Below are 19,608 nucleotides of genomic sequence, written 5' to 3' on the forward strand. Positions count from 1 at the left end.
CAGTAGACTATACTGTAGTAGAATATACTGTGGTATACTATACCATACTGTTGTAAATTATACTGTGGTAGGCTGTACTGTAGTAGACTATATTACACTGTAGTAGACTTTACTATACTGTTGTTGACTGTACAGTAGTAGACCATACTGTAGTAGACTATACTGTAGTATGCTATACTCCAGTAGACTATACTGTATTAGATTTTACTATACTATAGTAGAGTATCTGTAGTGGGCCATACTGTAGTAGGCTATACTATAGTAGACAATACTGTAGTATGATATACTGCAGTAGACTATACTGTAGTAGATTGTACTATACTATAGTAGAATATTCTGTATTAAACTATACTGTAGTAGACTAGAATATTGTTGGCTATGCTGTAGTAGATTATACTGTAGTATGCTATACTGTAGTAGGCTATGCTGTAGTAGAATATACTGTAGTAAACTATACTGTAGCAGGCTGTTTTATGGTGGACTATACTGTAGTAGGCTATTTTAAGGTAGACTATACTGTAGTAGATTATACTGTAGTAGACTATACTGCAGTAGAATATACTCTAGTGGGCTATACTGTAGTAGACTATACTGTAGTAGACTATACTGTAGTATATTATACTGTAGTAGGCTATACCGTAGTAGACTATACTGTACTCGACTATACTGCAGTGGAATATACTGTAGTAAACTATACTGTTTTAGACTATACTGTAGTAGACTATACTGTAGTAGACTATACTGTAGTAGACTACACTGCAGTAGAATATACTGTAGTAGACTATACTGTAGTAGGCTAGACTATAGTGGACTATGCTGCTGTAGACAATACTGTAGACCTGACAAGACTAAAGGACAGAGCTACCATCTTTAGTTGTAACCAGCTCAGAAGTCAGTGTTTTTATAGGTGACAGGTTTAAATCCCAGATAGGGATTTAAGGCTTTTGTGACTTATCATGGCGCTTAATAATATCTTAATTTTCTTCTCTGCAAAGCTCCTGTGAATCATGCTAATAACTTTATTCCATTATTTAAATTCCTCACAATCAAGGCAAAATGTAGGTTACCTAACTCATTGTACATCATGGCAACAGTGGGATGATAGCATTGTGAGTGCTAGGTTTAAGCCTCACCCACACAACTGAACCAAATTAAAACCTTGTACCTTTAGACCTGAGCCCTATTCTCCACATGGAAATTCTCTGCCCTCTAAATCCTTTAAATCCCTCTCAGTCACCGTTAATATTGGTTTTTGTGGTCTGTCTGGCCCCTAAAGCTCTCCGCTAAATGAATTACAGTGGAATCTCATCTCTCCAGATAAACTGTGCCCTGCCTTTGCTTCTGTTAGACGGGGCTTTATTCAGTTTGCCGAAGTAATTGAAAAGAGCAGAAAGCAACGTCCCTCCTAGATGTATCATAAGGCACTTCACCACCAAAACTGTCTCTATCTGACTCTGGCACAATGGACTCTTTAGCAGCGCCGGAGTCTCCATTTTTCCTCTGCCTTGTCTCGGGGTGACTGCGCTGAGAACTTATACAGTATGTCCAGCTCAATTAGTAGTAAATTGGGTTTAGACACCTTGAGAATTGATTGTATCTTGATACAAGACATTTTGTTGTTGTTTTTTCACCCTCTGTACAGAATCAAACAATATATATATATATATTTACAATATATCAATATTTACAATATATAAAAGTATAAAGCAAATACCCTCCAAAGCAAAACATATGATATGCATCGTTGTAGTTACTTAAAACTCTTGAGTGTCTATTTTGTCTGTGAAATGTCACATCACTTTGCATATGGGGAAAGACTCCCATAGTTCAAAGTGTAACATAGCGTTTTTTTTGCGATGCATTGATTTGAATCAGATCTCCATCTACACGTCCTCTCTGGAGTACGGCAGCCAACTCCACCTCAGACTCATTGGCATCTCCATCTACACGTCCTCTCTGAAGTACGGCAGCCACTTCCACCTCAGACTCATTGGCATCTCCATCTACACGTCCTCTCTGAAGTACGGCAGCCAACTTCCTCCTCAGACTCATTGCATCTCCATCTACACGTCCTCTCTGAAGTACGGGAGCCAGCTTCCTCCTCAGACACATTGCATCTCCATCTACACGTTCTCTCTGAAGTACGGGAGCCAGTTTCCTCCTCAGACTCATTGGCATCTCCATCTACACGTCCTCTCTGAAGTACGGCCAGCCAACTTCCTCCTCAGGACGTCATTGGCATCTCCATCTACACGTCCTCTCTGAAGTACGGGAGCCAGCTTCCTCCTCAGACTCATTGGCATCTCCATGGAGATTAGCTATAGAAATTAGGCATACATTATTAATAATTCTCTGACTTGCTAGAGATGTATGCTTAGACTATTTATTCCCACACACCTACACTTCTTGCAAACAGCAAGAGGCAAAAGATCTCTGCAAATTAATCCAAAATGCTTGTTATTTTGTCACACTATTATAAAACCGTAATCTCCTCTAGTGGCTACTTGTCAATCACCACTATTCTGCAAATGGAGGTGATTTACTGTGTCATATCAGGATGAAACATGCACAGTTCAATCTCCCTGGGCTGTCATTTGGGACTGTGCAGGGATGTGCAACTGTGAAACGACAGGAGTAGACATACCTTAACACTCATTCAGCGCTCTAATTAAACAAACTGTCGGTGCCAAATCTCAACCACCTCGTCAGTGAAGTTCCGTTCCTTATTTTCAGCCACGTTTCAAAACTGGTGGGGTCACAAAAACATTAAATTCTTTCTGGAATTAAACAACATGAAAAACTATAAGCTTTGAGTTATCACACGGGACTTGTTAATCCTAGCCCGTTACATTAATTTGATATTTCAAATCCCTCTCGTTCTTGTGATGAATGACTTTTGTTTTGTAGCCATATTGTTTTCTTTCAAAACCCACCAAATTAGAAGTATCCATTTTGCAGCTGGGTTATTTCAGGCATATTTGTTTTTGTATTTATTAAGGCTCCCCATTGGCAGCAGCTACTCTTCCTGGGGTCCAGCAACATTAAGACAGATATATACAGTTTAAAATATTACATGACATTAAATTTCATAACACTTTACCCAGTACATTTAGTGTGTTCCCTCAGGCCACTACTCCACTATCACATATTTACAATACAACTTCCATGTCTACGTGTGTAGAGTGTGTGTCTTATCATGTGTGCCTCTTTACAGTCCCTGCTGTTCCATAAGGTGTTTTTTAATCTTTTTTAAAAGGCGATTCTACTGCTTGCATCAGTTACCTGATGTGGAAAAGAGTTTGATGTAGTCATGGCTCTATGTAGTACTGTGCGCCTCCAATAGTATTTTCTTGACTTGAGGATTGAGAGGAGACCTTTGGTGGCATGTCTTGTGGGGTATGCATGGGTGTCTGAACTTAGTGCTAGTAGTAAAACAGACACCTCGGTGCATTAAGCATGTCAACACGTTTTACAAAAACAAGTAATGATGAAGTTTATCTCTCCTCAACTTTGAGCCATGAGAGATGTACATGCATATTATTAATGTTAGCTCTCCGTGTACATTTAAGGGCCAGCCATGCTGCCATGTTCTGAGCCAATTGTAATTTTCCGAGGTTCCTCTTTGTGGCACTTGACCACAGTAGTCCAGGTGCGACAAAACTAGAGCCTGTAGGACCTGCCTTGTTGATAGTGTTGTAAAAAGGCAGAGCAGCGCTTTATTATGGACAGACTTCTGTCCATACAGCTACTGCTGTATTAAAAATGTTTTGACCATGACAGTTTACAATGTTAGTCCAAGCATTTTAGTCACCTCAACTTGCTCAATTTCCACATTATTAATTACCAGATTTAGTAGAGGTTTATGGTTTAGTGAATGATTTGTCCCAAATACAATGCTTTTAGTTTTTGAAATATTTAGGACTAAGTTATTCTTTGCCAGCCATTCTGAAACTAACTGCAGCTCTTTGTTAAGTGTTACAGTGATTTAATTTGCGGTAGTAGCTGACGTGTATAGTGTTGAGTCATCCGCATACATAGCCACACTGGCTTTACTCAAGGCCAGTGTGGCTTGTGTGGCATGTCATTAGTAAAGATTGATAAAAGTAAGGGGCCTAGACAGCTGCCCTGGGGAATTCCGGATTCTACCTGGAGGTAGTGGTCTGTTAGACAGAACACAGGAGGGTGTTCTTTAATGGAAGCCTCTCCAACATAATCCACAATATAGCAGTGGGTGTAAAGCCATAATACATACGTTTTTCCAACAGCAGAATATGATCATTAATGTCAAAAGCCGCATTGAAGTCTTTAAATCATACATTTCTCTCAGCCAATCATCAGTCATTTGTGTAAGTGCTGTGCTTGTTGAATGTCCTCCCCTATAAGCATGCCGAAAGTCTGTTGTTAATTTGTTTACAGTAAAATAGCATTGTATCTGTTAAAACAATTTTTTCCCCCAAAAGTTTACTAAGGGTTGGTAACAGGCTGATTGGTCGGCGATTTGGGCCAGTAAAGGGGGCTTTACTATTCTTGGGTAGCGGAATTACTTTTGCTTCCCTCCAGGCCTGAGGGCACACACTTTCTAGTGGGCTTAGTTTGAAGATATGGCAAAGCTATTATCCTCAGTAGTTTTCCATCCAAGTTGTCAAATCCTGGGGGCTTGTCATTGTTGATAGACAACAATAATTTCCCCACTTCTTCCACACTCACTTCACGGAATTAATTTGATCAGTTTTACTTGGATGTGTAGAGTCAGCGTTTGTTGCTGGCATGTCATGCCTAAATTTGCTAATCTTGCCATTAAAAAAATCATTAAAGTAATTGGCAATATCAGTGGGTTTTGTGATGAATGAGCCATCTGATTCAATGAATGATGGAGCTGAGTTAGCCTTTTTGCACAAAATTTAATTTAAGGTGCTCCAAAGCTTTTTACTATCATTCTTTATCTKATTTATCTTTGTTTCATAGCATAGTTTCTTATTCTTTTTATTCAGTTTAGTCACATGATTTCTCAATATGCAGTACATTTGCCAATCGGTTGTGCAGCCAGACTTATTTGACGTTCCTTTTGACTCATCCCTCTAAACTAAACAATTTTTCAATTCCTCATCAATCCACGGGGATTTAACAGTTTTTACAGTCATTTTCTTAATGGGTGCATGCTTATTAGTAACTGGAATAAGCAATTTCAAAAATGTGCCAAGTACAGTGTCTGGTTGCTCCTCATTACCCACCACAGACCAACAAATATTGTTTACATCAACAACATAGTAATCACTACAAAACTTATTGTATGACCTCACCATATTTTCAATGATCAGCATGCATAGGGTCTGACGGGTTGTGTTCACCTGAGAGACCCGGATTAAATGGTGTCATGTCATCAACCTGTCAGTTCTAGTCCCTCATGCATCCTAGTGGTTCCCTCTATTGGAGCCTTTATGAGACAGGCACTTAGTGGCATGTTGCCCTGTGTCAGTGGCAGTGGCTATTAAATGTAATAATTTGAATCAAATAATCCATGTATTAAAATCCTCTTGAATATGCAAAACAATCTAAGGACTTGGCATATCTGATGTTAAATGTCAAAATTATATCCAGATGTAAACAAATGCTATATTTTTCCCCCAGGGATTACCACAGCAGGGGGGTTTTGTGTCCTGCTGAGTGCTTTCTCCTTCTGGGGTTCCCTCATTCAAAGCAAAGATTGTTGAGGGAGTGAGGAGTCTTAATAGCTTTTTTCTGTCATTTGCGGTTTCCTCAGCCAATGTCTTGCCATATAGATCTTCATTACAGAGAATAATGGATTAACCTTGTGACTTTATGTGTGCCAATAATTACGTTTTGCAATGTAAGGTACTGCGGGCAGGTGTACTGAGAGTAGTATGATATTTGCTGCTCCTCCCCCTCAATAACACATTTCTTTCAACTGGCAGTTGTGGACTTGGCCGGCACATTACCATTACATTAGGTACGATGCCTGTGATGCCCCAGTATTGAGCAGAATGGTCATCGTTGTGCCGTAGGCGGTATACTACTGTATAGGTGTAGTGCGTTCCACGTATCATATCATGTATACCATAACCTGTCCACATCCTGTGCCTGTAAGAGCAATCAGTGGTTCTTTTGAAACGATAATCAGAAAGGTGATACAAGGTCCATCAATTTGCATTTCATTATGATATAGGCATATACGAGATGCCCTTCACATTACAGCCCTGCTCCTAAGATTGTAATATCAATCTTGCATGGATGCAATGGCTGAAATGAGGGTATAGGGATGTAGTTGGTAGAAATATGTCTCATAGCATGAGATTGCAGAGATGTCGAGGTCACGTATTGTTAATTCTTATGTGTATCACTGCATGTAGGATACTTTACGTAGGTGGGATTGTTGGCGGTTTGAAATGGTGACTCGTATGTATTTCTAATGCATACAATTTCTGTCTCTCTCTTTCCTCTTCTTAGGTTGTCATGCTGTAATAGAAGCCTGGAATAAGCTGTGCAGTACTATTCCCCTCTGGACCTCAAACCTCAATGCTTAACTGACCAACAAAGATTTGACAGGAAAAAAGTTAACACACACCGGAAATCAATACAGCACATGCTGTGCTTCGTCTCACTGGGAGTCTGCAAATGCCTTGGCCTTTATCGCATTGAGTTGAGAATTTCTATGGCGGAGACAAAAACATATGGCATGAAGAAGTGATATTGACTTGTTGTCCATGACTGGACCGGTTGAAAAGGACTCCCCACTTGATGTGGATCATGTTAACATTCTAGCTCACTCTCAACATCAACACGGCTGGACCGCCCAGGCTTTGACTCTGAAACCAAATTAAATAACCCCTGGTTCAGCTTTAAACTAGGACAGAGGGAGCCAACCCTGTGTATTACTATCATCTCTGAGTGTGGACTCACTGAGGGTTATTGAAGAGAATGAGACCATGAAAGCAGCAGTTGATAGGGAGTTGTGGTCTGGGGTGTTGTGCTCGGCCTGGCTGGAGTGGAGATAAGAGCTTGGGCGAGCGAGAAAGCAGAGGTTTGATGAGACCAGAGCAGAATACAAAGCAGCGTCTGCCGTCCCTCCGCTGGACTTCAGCGTCAAACCAATATTAGTGTGTCTACTGAAATAATAACGCCAACAGTTGTGCATTGAAAGGTACGAGTATAACCAAAATCTCTAATATGAAACTAAATAGCAGTCATCACTTTTGAGACGATCAAAACGGAGATAAACAAATAACCCAGTGTGTCTTCAAGACTGAAATAAGGAATAAAGGATCCATCACGTCCCATGGATACGTGTGACAACCAACAGTGACATCCATCGATGCAGCCCTCTTTACCATGCGGAGAAGACAAAGTGAATCGTTGGCTCTGTTCGATTGAGGTGATGTGGCTCATCTAGACCTGGAACAAAGGGTTACAGGGGAACGGCGAGATGGATCAGGATAATAGCTCCGTTGATTCAATCTTCACCAATGCCACAGAGAGCCCCAAACCTTCAGAGGCACCCTGGGACGAGGCCATTCTCCTAGGTCTGCAGATCTTCCTGTCGGCCATCCTGGCCATCATCACCCTGGCCACCGTACTGTCCAACGCCTTTGTTATAGCCACCATCTTCCTGACCCGGAAGCTACATACGCCAGCCAATTTTCTGATCGGCTCGCTGGCCGTGACAGACCTGCTGGTGTCCATCCTGGTCATGCCTATCAGCATCGTGTACACAGTGAGTAAGACTTGGTCCCTGGGGCAGATCGTCTGCGACATCTGGCTGTCATCAGACATCACCTTTTGCACCGCCTCCATCCTGCACCTGTGTGTCATCGCGCTGGACCGCTACTGGGCCATCACTGATGCCCTGGAGTACTCCAAGCGCCGGACGATGCGTCGAGCGGGCCTGATGATAGCGGTGGTGTGGGTGATCTCCATCTCTATCTCCATACCGCCGCTCTTCTGGAGGCAGGCCAAGGCCAACGAGGAAGTGATGGAGTGCCTGGTAAATACGGACCAGATCTCCTACACGCTCTACTCCACCTTTGGGGCCTTCTACGTGCCCACCGTGCTGCTGATCATCCTCTATGGCCGGATCTACGTGGCCGCCCGCTCGCGCATCTTCAAGACTCCGGTGTCGTCCGGCAAGCGTTTCACCACAGCCCATCTCATCCAGACTTCAGCCGGCTCCTCCCTCTGCTCCATCAACTCTTCCGCCTCCAACCAGGAGAGCCACCTGCAACCCGGAGGGGGAACCAGCGGAGGTGGAGGAGGAGGCAGAGGTGGGTCGCCTCTCTTCAATAGCGTGAAGGTGAAGCTGGCAGACAGCGTGCTGGAGAGGAAGCGTCTGTGCGCCGCTCGGGAGAAGAAGGCCACCAAGACGCTGGGCATCATCCTGGGAGCCTTCATCGTGTGCTGGCTGCCTTTCTTTGTGGGTACCCTGGTACTGGCCATTTGCAAAGAATGCTGGTTCCACCCAGTGCTCTTCGACGTGTTCACCTGGCTTGGCTATCTGAACTCGCTCATCAATCCCGTCATCTACACCGCCTTCAATGACGAGTTCAAACTGGCCTTCCACAAACTCATCAAGTTCAAGAGATGCTACTGAGGGAATGCGAGGATTGAACATTCAAAATTTAAATCCATAACCTAGTCTCTCGCCTTACCGGTATGATAATATAGGGCCTATTCATAGAAACACTGTTGCATTAGTTCATGTTGTAAACACACATGCTCATTGTGTTTGGTCTCTGTACATTTTTCTGTACATTGTAACTTCATTGACCAGCTTATGAGGTGCCACAGCTCATTCAGATATTTCCTTAATACAGATGTATGCATGCATTTCTAAAAGAAGAGAGAGTAAAACATATTCAGACTACAAAACTCCTTATGAATGAGGGTTTGGGTTTGGATATTACAGACCCCAAAAGAACAGACTTTTCATACATTGAGACAAATTAATGAGACTACGCAGTATGAGACTGGGATCTCCTTTGGATGGTAGACATGAGGGGATTGATCCATGGATTATAACTGAGAAGCGGATTATAAACTCCCATCGTACTGGAAAAGCCATAGCATGTTGTCACAGAAATGTCACATTACAGAGGCTCATCGTCCACAACACGTCTGTGGTACAGTACAATAGAGAAATATATAAAGATGAAGTCTTACGCACTTTATGTGTATGCGTTTGTTTCTGTGTGGAGGAGTTGTCACCTTGCTCTGGGTGTGAGGGTGTGTGCGTGTGGGGGGGGGGGTCCGTATTGAGTGTGTCAAGAACTGTAATGCTGCTGGGTTTTTCACGCTCAACAGTTTCCTGTGTGTAACAAGAATAGTCCACCACCCAAAGGACATCCAGCCAACTTGACACAGCTGTGGGAAACATTGGAGTCAACATGTGCCAGCATCCCTGTGGAATGCCTTGTAGATTCCATGCCCCAACGAATTGAGGCTGTTCTGAAGGCAATAGGGGGTGCAATTCAATATTAGGAAGGTGTTCCTAATGTTTTGTACACGCAGTGTATACATTTTTTAATAATACTATCTTTGAGAACTAACAATCTAACTAACAAAAGCAAGACAGTCAGAGAATCAAACATTCCCAAAAGCAGTCATTCAGTACACATGCCCATTGATGTAGTTATTATGTTTGAGCAGAGGAACACAGCATTACCTATGACAAAATGCATAGAATTGCAGGATATTCGCTTTAAACTACAAGATGGTCTCTCAGCTCCATGCCAAACTGTGTAGAACTCCTGGAAAATATCTTCAAAACTGCAATATTTTCTCTCAGCTCAATGGAAAAATAGCCAAAAACTGCTTTACAACTGCAAAATTGTCTCTCTCCAACTGTGGGAAGGTCAAAATTATGAAACGGTCTACAAAATCTATTAATTTTAAAATGTTGATTACTTCTACTTGCCATTATCAACTGACCTGATGATAAGACGTGACTATTTATTTTTTGCTAAGATATGATGGGGGAGTCCCTGGGCAAGATTTTTTTATTATTTTTTAAAAATGCTCTAAGAGGTTGACTTCTCTGTGTAGGACACAGCATTTACCTTCGGATTGAACCTAAAAATGAATTATGGCCTCTTCCCTGTCAACATATTAATCTGCATGAGCTACTGTGAAGTTGTCATAATGAATCATTGATTCAACATGCAGGCTGTCTAGAACACATTTGTCAAATGCCTTACTGAAGAGGATTACAAATATGACATAGGATTGTTTCCATTGAGGCTTGGACATGTGTACCACTACTGTTTCTGTGATGTTAAAAACATCAGTGAGGGGAAGAGTTTATCATCCATTCCTCCAATTTGTCTCCTACAAAAAAATAGGCCTAAGCTCTTCAAATATTTAACTGTCCTTCACCATAAGAGAAAATGGTACTACTAGTACAGTACATGGGGTAACTGATGACAGCTGCGGTAAAGTGACCTTTGTCAGCCTTGCCGTATCTTTCACATCTATTCCTGACACCCTGGTTTGTGTTTATTATGACTGAAACTTGCCATGCCCGTAAATAACACTGTCAGAGTCATGACATGCTAAAGTGGGGTGGAAAAGGTCAGAAACGAGGTGATAAAGCGGACCATGTCAGAAAGTTAGAATCATACTGAGAGGTGTCACAGAGAGTGGAATTCACTCTTATTTGTCAGGTGGAAAAATGTGCGTTTAGATTGTGAGCGAGAAAGAAAACCCTAGAAGCTCAGTTGCTAGAGAATGGCGCTTGCAACACCAGGGTTGTGGGTTCAATTCCCATGGTGGACCGGTACAAAAATGTATGCACTCACTACTGTAAGTTGCTCTGGATAAGAGCATCTGCTAAATTACGTAAATGTAAGACTGTGCTGCAAATGGTATGGTTACACAATATTATGTGTTTCTAACTTTGCTGTCAGAATCTCTGTGTGCTCATTCCGGGAAAGTACATGGTGTGCAGATATGTTGTTTGGAAGCACCTTTAGATAAAGCACTTTAGCTGCTACAGCCCTGCACACGCATCAGAGCAGAGCCTACTGTAGTCAGACCTAATGAACCTCCATCTGTGCCTGCCATCAATTCTTCATGCTTTCCCGCCAAGTTTCTTTCCAAATAAATGTACCTTGCTTCATGATACCAATGTGCTTCTTATATGGTTTGACCACGAGTGTCACAAGTGTCAAAAGGGGATACTCAGACCATCATGATTGACCAAGACCCAACCATGAGGAAGACTGGGGCAGATGTGGGTAACCACTTACTGACAATTTATTATTTACGGTCAATTTATTTTTGTTTATGTTGGCGAATGACCCAACTGCTACATGTCTGGCTTTTTATGTTGACCTGCTATTAAACAAAATCTGTCAATTTATGGAATTAAACCTGCCAACGGCAAAACTACAAAGCCAATAAACCAATTGTATATCGATTAGCATAAAATAATGAATTACCATGGTAATTATCTGACCTTGAGAGGGTCACACTAATTGTGTTGTTCGAGTCCAGTTAGAACAGCCGCTTGATTACCTCCTTGCAGCCCAGAGCTAAATGAAGGTTGCTGCAGGATGTCAAGGTGGTTCACGTGTCTCAGAGTGAAGACAAATGAATGAAACTCAATCACAAAACCCACAGCATTAAACATGCCCTGATTAGCTGTCCAGCAATTGATTTCCCCCTCCGGCAATCACAAGGGGTTCCAAACCTGTCCCAGTTAATTAAAGGGGAAATGGAAAGATAACTAAAGAAGGCCAAATAAGTTGCCACCTTCTATTCTGAGACGAGGGTGATGGTTTCGAATAGCATTGGTGCTTCTCTGACATAAAACCAAAAGCTCCCTGGGTGGAGGATGGAGGATGTCACTTCATGGCTCGTGTTAACAGACTGCGAGGTGGGAGACGGAATAACCCTGACAGCCCCACAAACAAGCAAAATTAGCCTCAAGAGAAAGTTTGGTCTGGACTATCTCAGCTCATATGAATAGCGTTGTCTTAAAGCAACTTAAATATCCTATAAAGAAGATTTCTCAAACATGCAATTCACAAATGCCATGAAAGAGAGAGAAAATGAGAAAATCTGTTTCTTGTCTTCTTTACGTGAATTACTGGATATGCCATTCTTAATGTTATAGATTAATTTGAATCTATAAATGTCAGAATAGTTTAAATGACATACATAATTCATATCAACATCATAGTTCATATCATATCCATCTTTAAGGAAACTGGAGAGAGACTTATGCATTTACATTTACATTACATTTAAGTCATTTAGCAGACGCTCTTATCCAGAGCGACTTACAAGTTGGTGCATTCACCTTATGATGTCCAGTGGAACAACCACTTTACAATAGTGCATCTAACTCTAAGGGGGGGGGGGGGGTTCTTTCTGAACACGCCGATAATCAGAAAGGTGATACAAGGTCCATCAATTTGCATCTCTTCAATGATGGATATGGCATATACGAGATGCCCTTCACATTACAGCCCTGCTCCTAAGATTGTAATATCAATCTTGATGGATGCAATGGCTGAAATTGAGTATAGGATGTAGTTGGTAGAAATATGTCTCATAGCATGAGATTGCAGAGATGGTCGAGGTCACCGTATTGTTAATTCTTATGTGTATCACTGCATGTTAGGATAGCTTTACGTAGTGGGATTGTTGCGCGGTTTTGAAATGGTGACTCGTATGTATTTCTAATGCATACAATTTCTGTCTCTCTCTTTCCTCTTCTTAGGTTGTCATGCTGTAATAGAAGCCTGGAATAAGCTGTGCAGTACTATTCCCCTCTGGACCTCAAACTCAATGCTTAACTGACAACAAAGATTTGACAGGGAAAAAAGTTAACACACACCGGAATCATACAGCACATCTGTGCTTCGCGTCTCACTGGGAGTCTGCAAATGCCTTGGCCTTTATCGCATTGATTGAAGAATTTCTTCATGGCGGAGACAAAAACATATGCATGAAGAAGTGATATTGACTTGTTGTCCATGACTGGACCGGTTGAAAGGACTCCCCACTTGATGTGGATCATGTAACATTCTAGCTCACTCTCAACATCAACACGGCTGGACCGCCCAGGCTCTTGACTCTGAAACCAATTAATAACCCTGGTTCAGCTTTAAACTAGGACAGAGGGAGCCAACCCTGTGTATTACTATTCATTCTGAGTGTGGACTCACTGGGGTTATTGAAGAGAATGAGACCATGAAAGCAGCATTGATAGGGTTGTGGTCTGGGGGTTGTGCTCGGCCTGGCTGGAGTGGAGATAAGAGCTTGGGCGAGCGAGAAGCAGAGGTTTGATGAGACCAGAGCAGAAAACAAGCAGCGTCTGCCGTCCCTCCGCTGGACTTCAGCGTCAAACCAATATTAGTGGTCTACTGAAATAATAACGCCAACGTTGTGCATTGAAAGGTACGATATAACCAAATCTCTAATATGAAACTAAATAGCAGTCATCACTTTTGAGACGATCAAAACGGAGATAAAAACAAATAACCAGTGTGTCTTCAGAACTGAAATAAGGAATAAAGGATCCATCAGTCCATGGATACGTGTGACAACCAACAGTGACATCCATCGATGCAGCCCTTTTACCATGCGGAGAAGACAAAGTGAATCGTTGGCTCTGTTCGATTGAGGTATGTTGGCTCATCTAGACTGGAACAAAGGGTTACAGGGGAACGCGAGATGGATCGGATAATAGCTCCGTTGATTCAATCTTCACCAATGCCACAGAGGCCCCAAACCTTCAGAGCACCTGCGACGAGGCCATTCCCTAGGATCTGCAGATCTCCGTCGGCCATCCTGGCCATCATCACCCTGGCCACCCTACTGTCCAAACGCCTTTGTATAGCCACCATCTTCCTGACCCGGAAGCTACATACGCCAGCCAATTTCTGATCGGCTCGCTGGCCGTGACAACCTGCTGGTGTCCATCCTGGTCATGCCTATCAGCATCGTGTACACATGAGTAAGACTTGGTCCTGGGGCAGATCGTCTGCGACATCTGGCTCATCAGACATCACCTTTTGCACCGCCTCCATCCTCACTCGTTGTGTCATCGCGCGACCCTACTGGGCCATCACTGATGCCCTGGAGTACTCCAAGCGCCGGACGATGGCGTCGAGGGGCCTGATGATAGCGGTTGGGTGATCTCCATCTCTATCTCCATACCGCCGCTCTTCTGGAGGCAGGCCAAGGCCAACGAGGAAGTGATGGAGTGCCTGGTAAATACGGACCAGATCTCCTACACGCTCTACTCCACCTTTGGGCCTTCTACGTGCCCACCGTGCTGCTGATCATCTCTCATGGCCGATTCTACGTGCCGCCCGCTCGCGCATCTTCAAACTCCGGTGTCGTCCGGCAAGCGTTTCACCACAGCCCATCTCATCCAGACTTCAGCCGGCTCCTCCCTCTGCTCCATCAACTCTCCGCCTCCAACCAGGAGAGCCACCTGCACCCGGAGGGGGAACCAGCGGAGGTGGAGAGGAGGCAGGGTGGGTCGCCTCTCTTCAATAGCGTGAAGGTGAAGCTGGCAGACAGCGTTCTGGAGAGGAAGCGTCTGTGCGCGCTCGGGAGAAGAAGGCCACCAAGACGCTGGGCATCATCCTGGAGCCTTCATCGTGTGCTGGCTGCCTTTCTTTGTGGGTACCCTGGTACTGGCCATTTTGCAAAGAATGCTGGTTCCACCAGTGCTCTTCGACGTGTTCACCTGGCTTGGCTATCTGAACTCGCTCATCAATCCCGTCATCTACACCGCCTTCAATGACGAGTTCAAACTGGCCTTCCACAAACTCATCAAGTTCAAGAGATGCTACTGAGGGAATGCGAGGATTGAACATTCAAAATTTAAATCCAACCTAGTCTCTCGCCTTACCGGTATGATAATATAGGGCCTATTCATAGAAACACTGTTGCATTAGTTCATGTTGTAAACACACATGCTCATTGTGTTTGGTCTCTGTACATTTTTCTGTACATTGTAACTTCATTGACCAGCTTATTGATGCCACAGCTCATCAGATATTTCCTTAATACAGATGTATGCATGCATTCTAAAGAAGAGAGAGTAAAACATATTCAGACTACAAAACTCCTTATGAATGAGGGTTGGGTTGGATATTACAGACCCCAAAGAACAGACTTTTCATACATTGAGACAAATTAATGAGACTACGCAGTATGAGACTGGGATCTCCTTTGGATGGTAGACATGAGGGGATTGATCCATGGATTATAACTGAGAAGCGGATTATAAACTCCATCGTACTGGAAAAGCCATAGCATGTGTCACAGAATGTCACATTACAGAGGCTCATCGTCCACAACACGTCTGTGGTACAGTACAATAGAGAAATATATAAAGATTAAATCTTACGCACTTTAGTGTATGCGTTTGTTTCTGTGTGGAGAGTTGTCACCTTGCTCTGGGTGTGAGGGGTGTGCGTGTGGGGGGGTCGTATTGATGTGTCAAGAACTGTAATGCTGCTGGGTTTTTCACGCTCAACAGTTCCTGTGTGTAACAAGAATAGTCCACCACCCAAAGGACATCCAGCCAACTTGACACAGCTGTGGGAAACATTGGAGTCAACATGTGCCAGCAATCCCTGTGGAATGCCTTGTAGATCCATGCCCCAACGATTGAGGCTGTTCTGAAGGCAATAGGGGGGCAATTCAATATTAGGAAGGTGTTCCTAATTTTTGTACACGCAGTTATACATTTTTAATAATACTATCTTTGAAACTAACAATCTAACTAACAAAAGCAAGACAGTCAGAGAATCAAACATTCCCAAAGCAGTCATTCAGTACACATGCCCATTGATGTAGTTATTATGTTGAGCAGAGGAACACAGCATTACCTATGACAAATGCATAGAATTGCAGGATATTCGCTTTAAACTACAAGATGGTCTCTCAGCTCCATGCCAAACTGTGTAGAACTCCTGGAAAATATCTTCAAACTGCAATATTTTCTCTCAGCTCAATGGAAAAATAGCCAAAACTGCTTTTACAACTGCAAAATTGTCTCTCTCCAATGTGGGAAGGGCAAAATTATGAAACGCGTCTACAAATCTATTAAATTTAAAATGTTGATTACTTCTACTTGCCATTATCAACTGACCTGATGAATAAGACGTGACATTATTTTTTTGCTAAAATGATGGGGGAGTCCCTGGGCAAGATTTTTATTATTTTTAAAAATGCTCTAAGAGGTTGACTTCTCTGGTAGACACAGCATTTACCTTCGGATTGAACCTAAAAATGAATTATGGCCTTCCCTGTCAACATATTAATCTGCATGAGCTACTGTGAAGTTGTCATAATGAATCATTGATTCAACATGCAGCTGTCTAGAAACATTTGTCAAATGCCTTACTGAAGAGGATTACAAATATGACATAGGATTGTTTCCATTGAGGCTTGGACATGTGTACCACTACTGTTTCTGTGATGTTAAAAACATCAGTGAGGGGAAGTTTATCATCCATTCCTCCAATTTGTCTCCTACAAAAAAATAGGCCTAAGCTCTTCAATATTTAACTGTCCTTCACCATAAGAGAAAATGGTACTACTAGTACAGTATGGGTAACTGATGACAGCTGCGGTAAAGTGACCTTGTCAGCCTTGCCGTATCTTTCACATCTATTCCTGACACCCTGGTTTGTGTTTATTATGACTGAAACTTGCCATGCCCGTAAATAACACTGTCAGAGTCATGACATGCTAAAGTGGGGTGGAAAAGGTCAGAAACGAGGTGATAAGCGGACCATGTCAGAAAGTTAGAATCATACTGAGAGGTGTCACAGAGATGAATTCACTCTTATTTGTCAGGTGGAAAAATGTGCGTTTAGATTGTGAGCGAGAAAGAAAACCCTAGAAGGTCAGTTGCTAGAGAATGGCGCTGGCAACACCAGGGTTGTGGTTTCAATTCCCATGGTGGACCCGTACAAAAAATGTATGCACTCACTACTGTAAGTTGCTCTGGATAAGAGCATCTGCTAAATTACGTAAATGTAAGACTGTGCTGCCAATGGTATGGTTACACAATATTATGTGTTCTAACTTTGCTGTCAGAATCTCTGTGTGCTCATTCCGGGAAAGTACATGGTGTGCAGATATGTTGTTTGGAAGCACCTTTAGATAAAGCACTTAGCTGCTACAGCCCTGCACACGCATCAGAGCAGAGCCTACTGTAGTCAGACCTAATGAACCTCCATCTGTGCCTGCCATCAATTCTTCATGCTTTCCCGCCAAGTTTCTTTCCAAATAAATGTACCTTGCTTCATGATACCAATGTGCTTCTTATATGGTTGACCACGAGTGTCACAAGTGTCAAAAGGGGATACTCAGACCATCATGATTGACCAAGACCCAACCATGAGAAGACTGGGGCAGATGTGGGTAACCACTTACTGACAATTTATTATTTACGGTCAATTATTTTTGTTTATGTTGGCGAATGACCCAACTGCTACATGTCTGGCTTTTATGTTGACTGCATTAAACAAAATCTGTCAATTTATGGAATTAAACCTGCCAACGGCAAAACTACAAGCCAATAAACCAATTGATATCGATTAGCATAAAATAATGAATTACCATGGTAATTATCTGACCTTGAGAGGGTCACACTAATTGTGTTGTTCGAGTCCAGTAGAACAGCGCGTTGATTACCTCTGCAGCCAGAGCTAAATGAAGGTTGCTGCAGGATGTCAAGGTGGTTCACGTGTCTCAGAGTGAAGACAAATGAATGAAACTCAATCACAAAACCCACAGCATTAAACATGCCCTGATTAGCTGTCCAGCAATTGATTTCCCCCTCCGGCAATCACAAGGGGTTCCAAACCTGTCCCAGTTAATTAAGGGGAAATGGAAAGATAACTAAAGAAGCCAAATAAGTTGCCACTTCTATTCTGAGACGAGGGTGATGGTTTCGAATAGCATTGTGCTTCTCTGACATAAAACCAAAAGCTCCCGGTGGAGGATGGAGGATGTCACTTCATGGCTCGTGTTAACAGACTGCGAGTGGGAGACGGAATAACCCTGACAGCCCCACAAACAAGCAAAATTAGCCTCAAGAAAAGTTTGGTCTGGACTATCTCAGCTCATATGAATAGCGTTGTCTTAAAGCAACTTAAATATCCTATAAAGAAGATTTCTCAAACATGCAATTCACAAACCATGAAAGAGAGAGAAAATGAGAAAATCTGTTTCTTGTCTTCTTTACGTGAATTACTGGATATGCCATTCTTAATGTTATAGATTAATTTGAATCTATAAATGTCAGAATAGTTTAAATGACATACAATATTCATATCAACATCATAGTTCATATCATATCCATCTTTAAGGAAACGAGAGAGACTTATGCATTACATTTACATTACATTTAAGTCATTTAGCAGACGCTCTTATCCAGAGCGACTTACAAGTTGGTGCATTCACCTTATGATGTCCAGTGGAACAACCACTTTACAATAGTGCATCTAACTCTAAGGGGGGGGGGGGGTTAGAAGGATTACTTATCCTATCCTAGTATTCCTTAAGATGGGGTTTCAGGTGTCTCCGGGAAGGTGGTGATTGATTCCGCTGACCTGGCGTCGTGGGGAGTTTGTTCCACCATTGGCGTGCCAGAGCAGCGAACAGTTTTGACTGGGCTGAGCGGGAGCCTGTACTTCCTCAGAGGTAGGGAGGCGAGCAGGCCAGAGGTGGTATGACGCAGTGCCTTGTTTGGGTGTAGGGCCTGATCAGAGCCTGAAGGTACGGAGGTGCCGTTCCCTCACAGCTCCGTAGGCAACACCATGGTCTTGTAGCGGATGCGAGCTTCAACTGGAAGCCAGTGGAGAGAGCGAGAGACGGAGGGGGACGTGTGAGAGAACTTGGGAAGGTTGAACACCAGACGCGGCTGCGGCGTTCTGGATGAGTTGTAGGGGTTTAATCGCACAGGCAGGGAGCCCACCCAACAGCGAGTTGCAGTAATCCAACGGGAGATGACAAGTGCCTGGATTAGGACCTGCGCCGCTTCCTGTGTGAGGCAGGGTCGTACTCTGCGAATGTTGTAGAGCATGAACCTACAGGAACGGGTCACCGCCTTGATGTTGGTTGAGACGACAGGTGTTGCCAGGATCACGCCAAGTTCTTAGCGCTCTGGAGAGGGACACAATGGAGTTGTCAGCGTGATGGCAGATCATGGAACGGGCAGTCCTTCCCGGGAGGAAGAGCAGCTCCGTCTTGCCGAGGTTCAGCTTGAGGTGGTGATCCGTCATCCACCTGATATGTCTGCCGACATGCAGAGATGCATTCGCACCTGGTTATCAGAAGGGGGAAAGGAGAAGATTAATTGTTGTGTCGTCTGCATAGCAATGATAGGAGAGACCATGTGAGGATAATGACAGAGCCAAGTTGCTAGTGATATGTTACATACGTCACAATTCCCAAATTGCTTTTCCATGGGTTATTTACATTTACATTACATTTAAGTCATTAGCAGACGCTCTTATCCAGAGCGACTTACAAATTGGTGCATTCACCTTATGATATCCAGTGGAACAACCACTACAATAGGCATCTAACCTTTTAAAGGGGGGTTTTAGAAGAATTACT

At 43.0% G+C, this 19,608-nt stretch overlaps 1 protein-coding gene and 1 pseudogene across 1 annotated transcript; both read left to right on the plus strand.

The window, feature by feature from the left end:
• The first annotated feature begins 6,477 nt into the window (after positions 1 to 6,477).
• Positions 6,478 to 9,111, plus strand: LOC111968922 (5-hydroxytryptamine receptor 1D-like). Its single transcript, XM_023994891.1, has one exon. The coding sequence runs from the start codon at positions 7,442 to 7,444 to the stop codon at positions 8,600 to 8,602; it is 1,161 nt and encodes a 386-aa protein (XP_023850659.1). The 5' UTR covers positions 6,478 to 7,441; the 3' UTR covers positions 8,603 to 9,111.
• Positions 9,112 to 13,206: 4,095 nt separating this feature from the next.
• LOC111968388 (5-hydroxytryptamine receptor 1D-like) lies at positions 13,207 to 14,822 on the plus strand (annotated as a pseudogene).
• Positions 14,823 to 19,608: the final 4,786 nt, after the last annotated feature.

The sequence above is a fragment of the Salvelinus sp. IW2-2015 genome, linkage group LG9, assembly GCF_002910315.2.
Source record: "Salvelinus sp. IW2-2015 linkage group LG9, ASM291031v2, whole genome shotgun sequence".
Taxonomy (NCBI): domain Eukaryota; kingdom Metazoa; phylum Chordata; class Actinopteri; order Salmoniformes; family Salmonidae; genus Salvelinus; species Salvelinus sp. IW2-2015.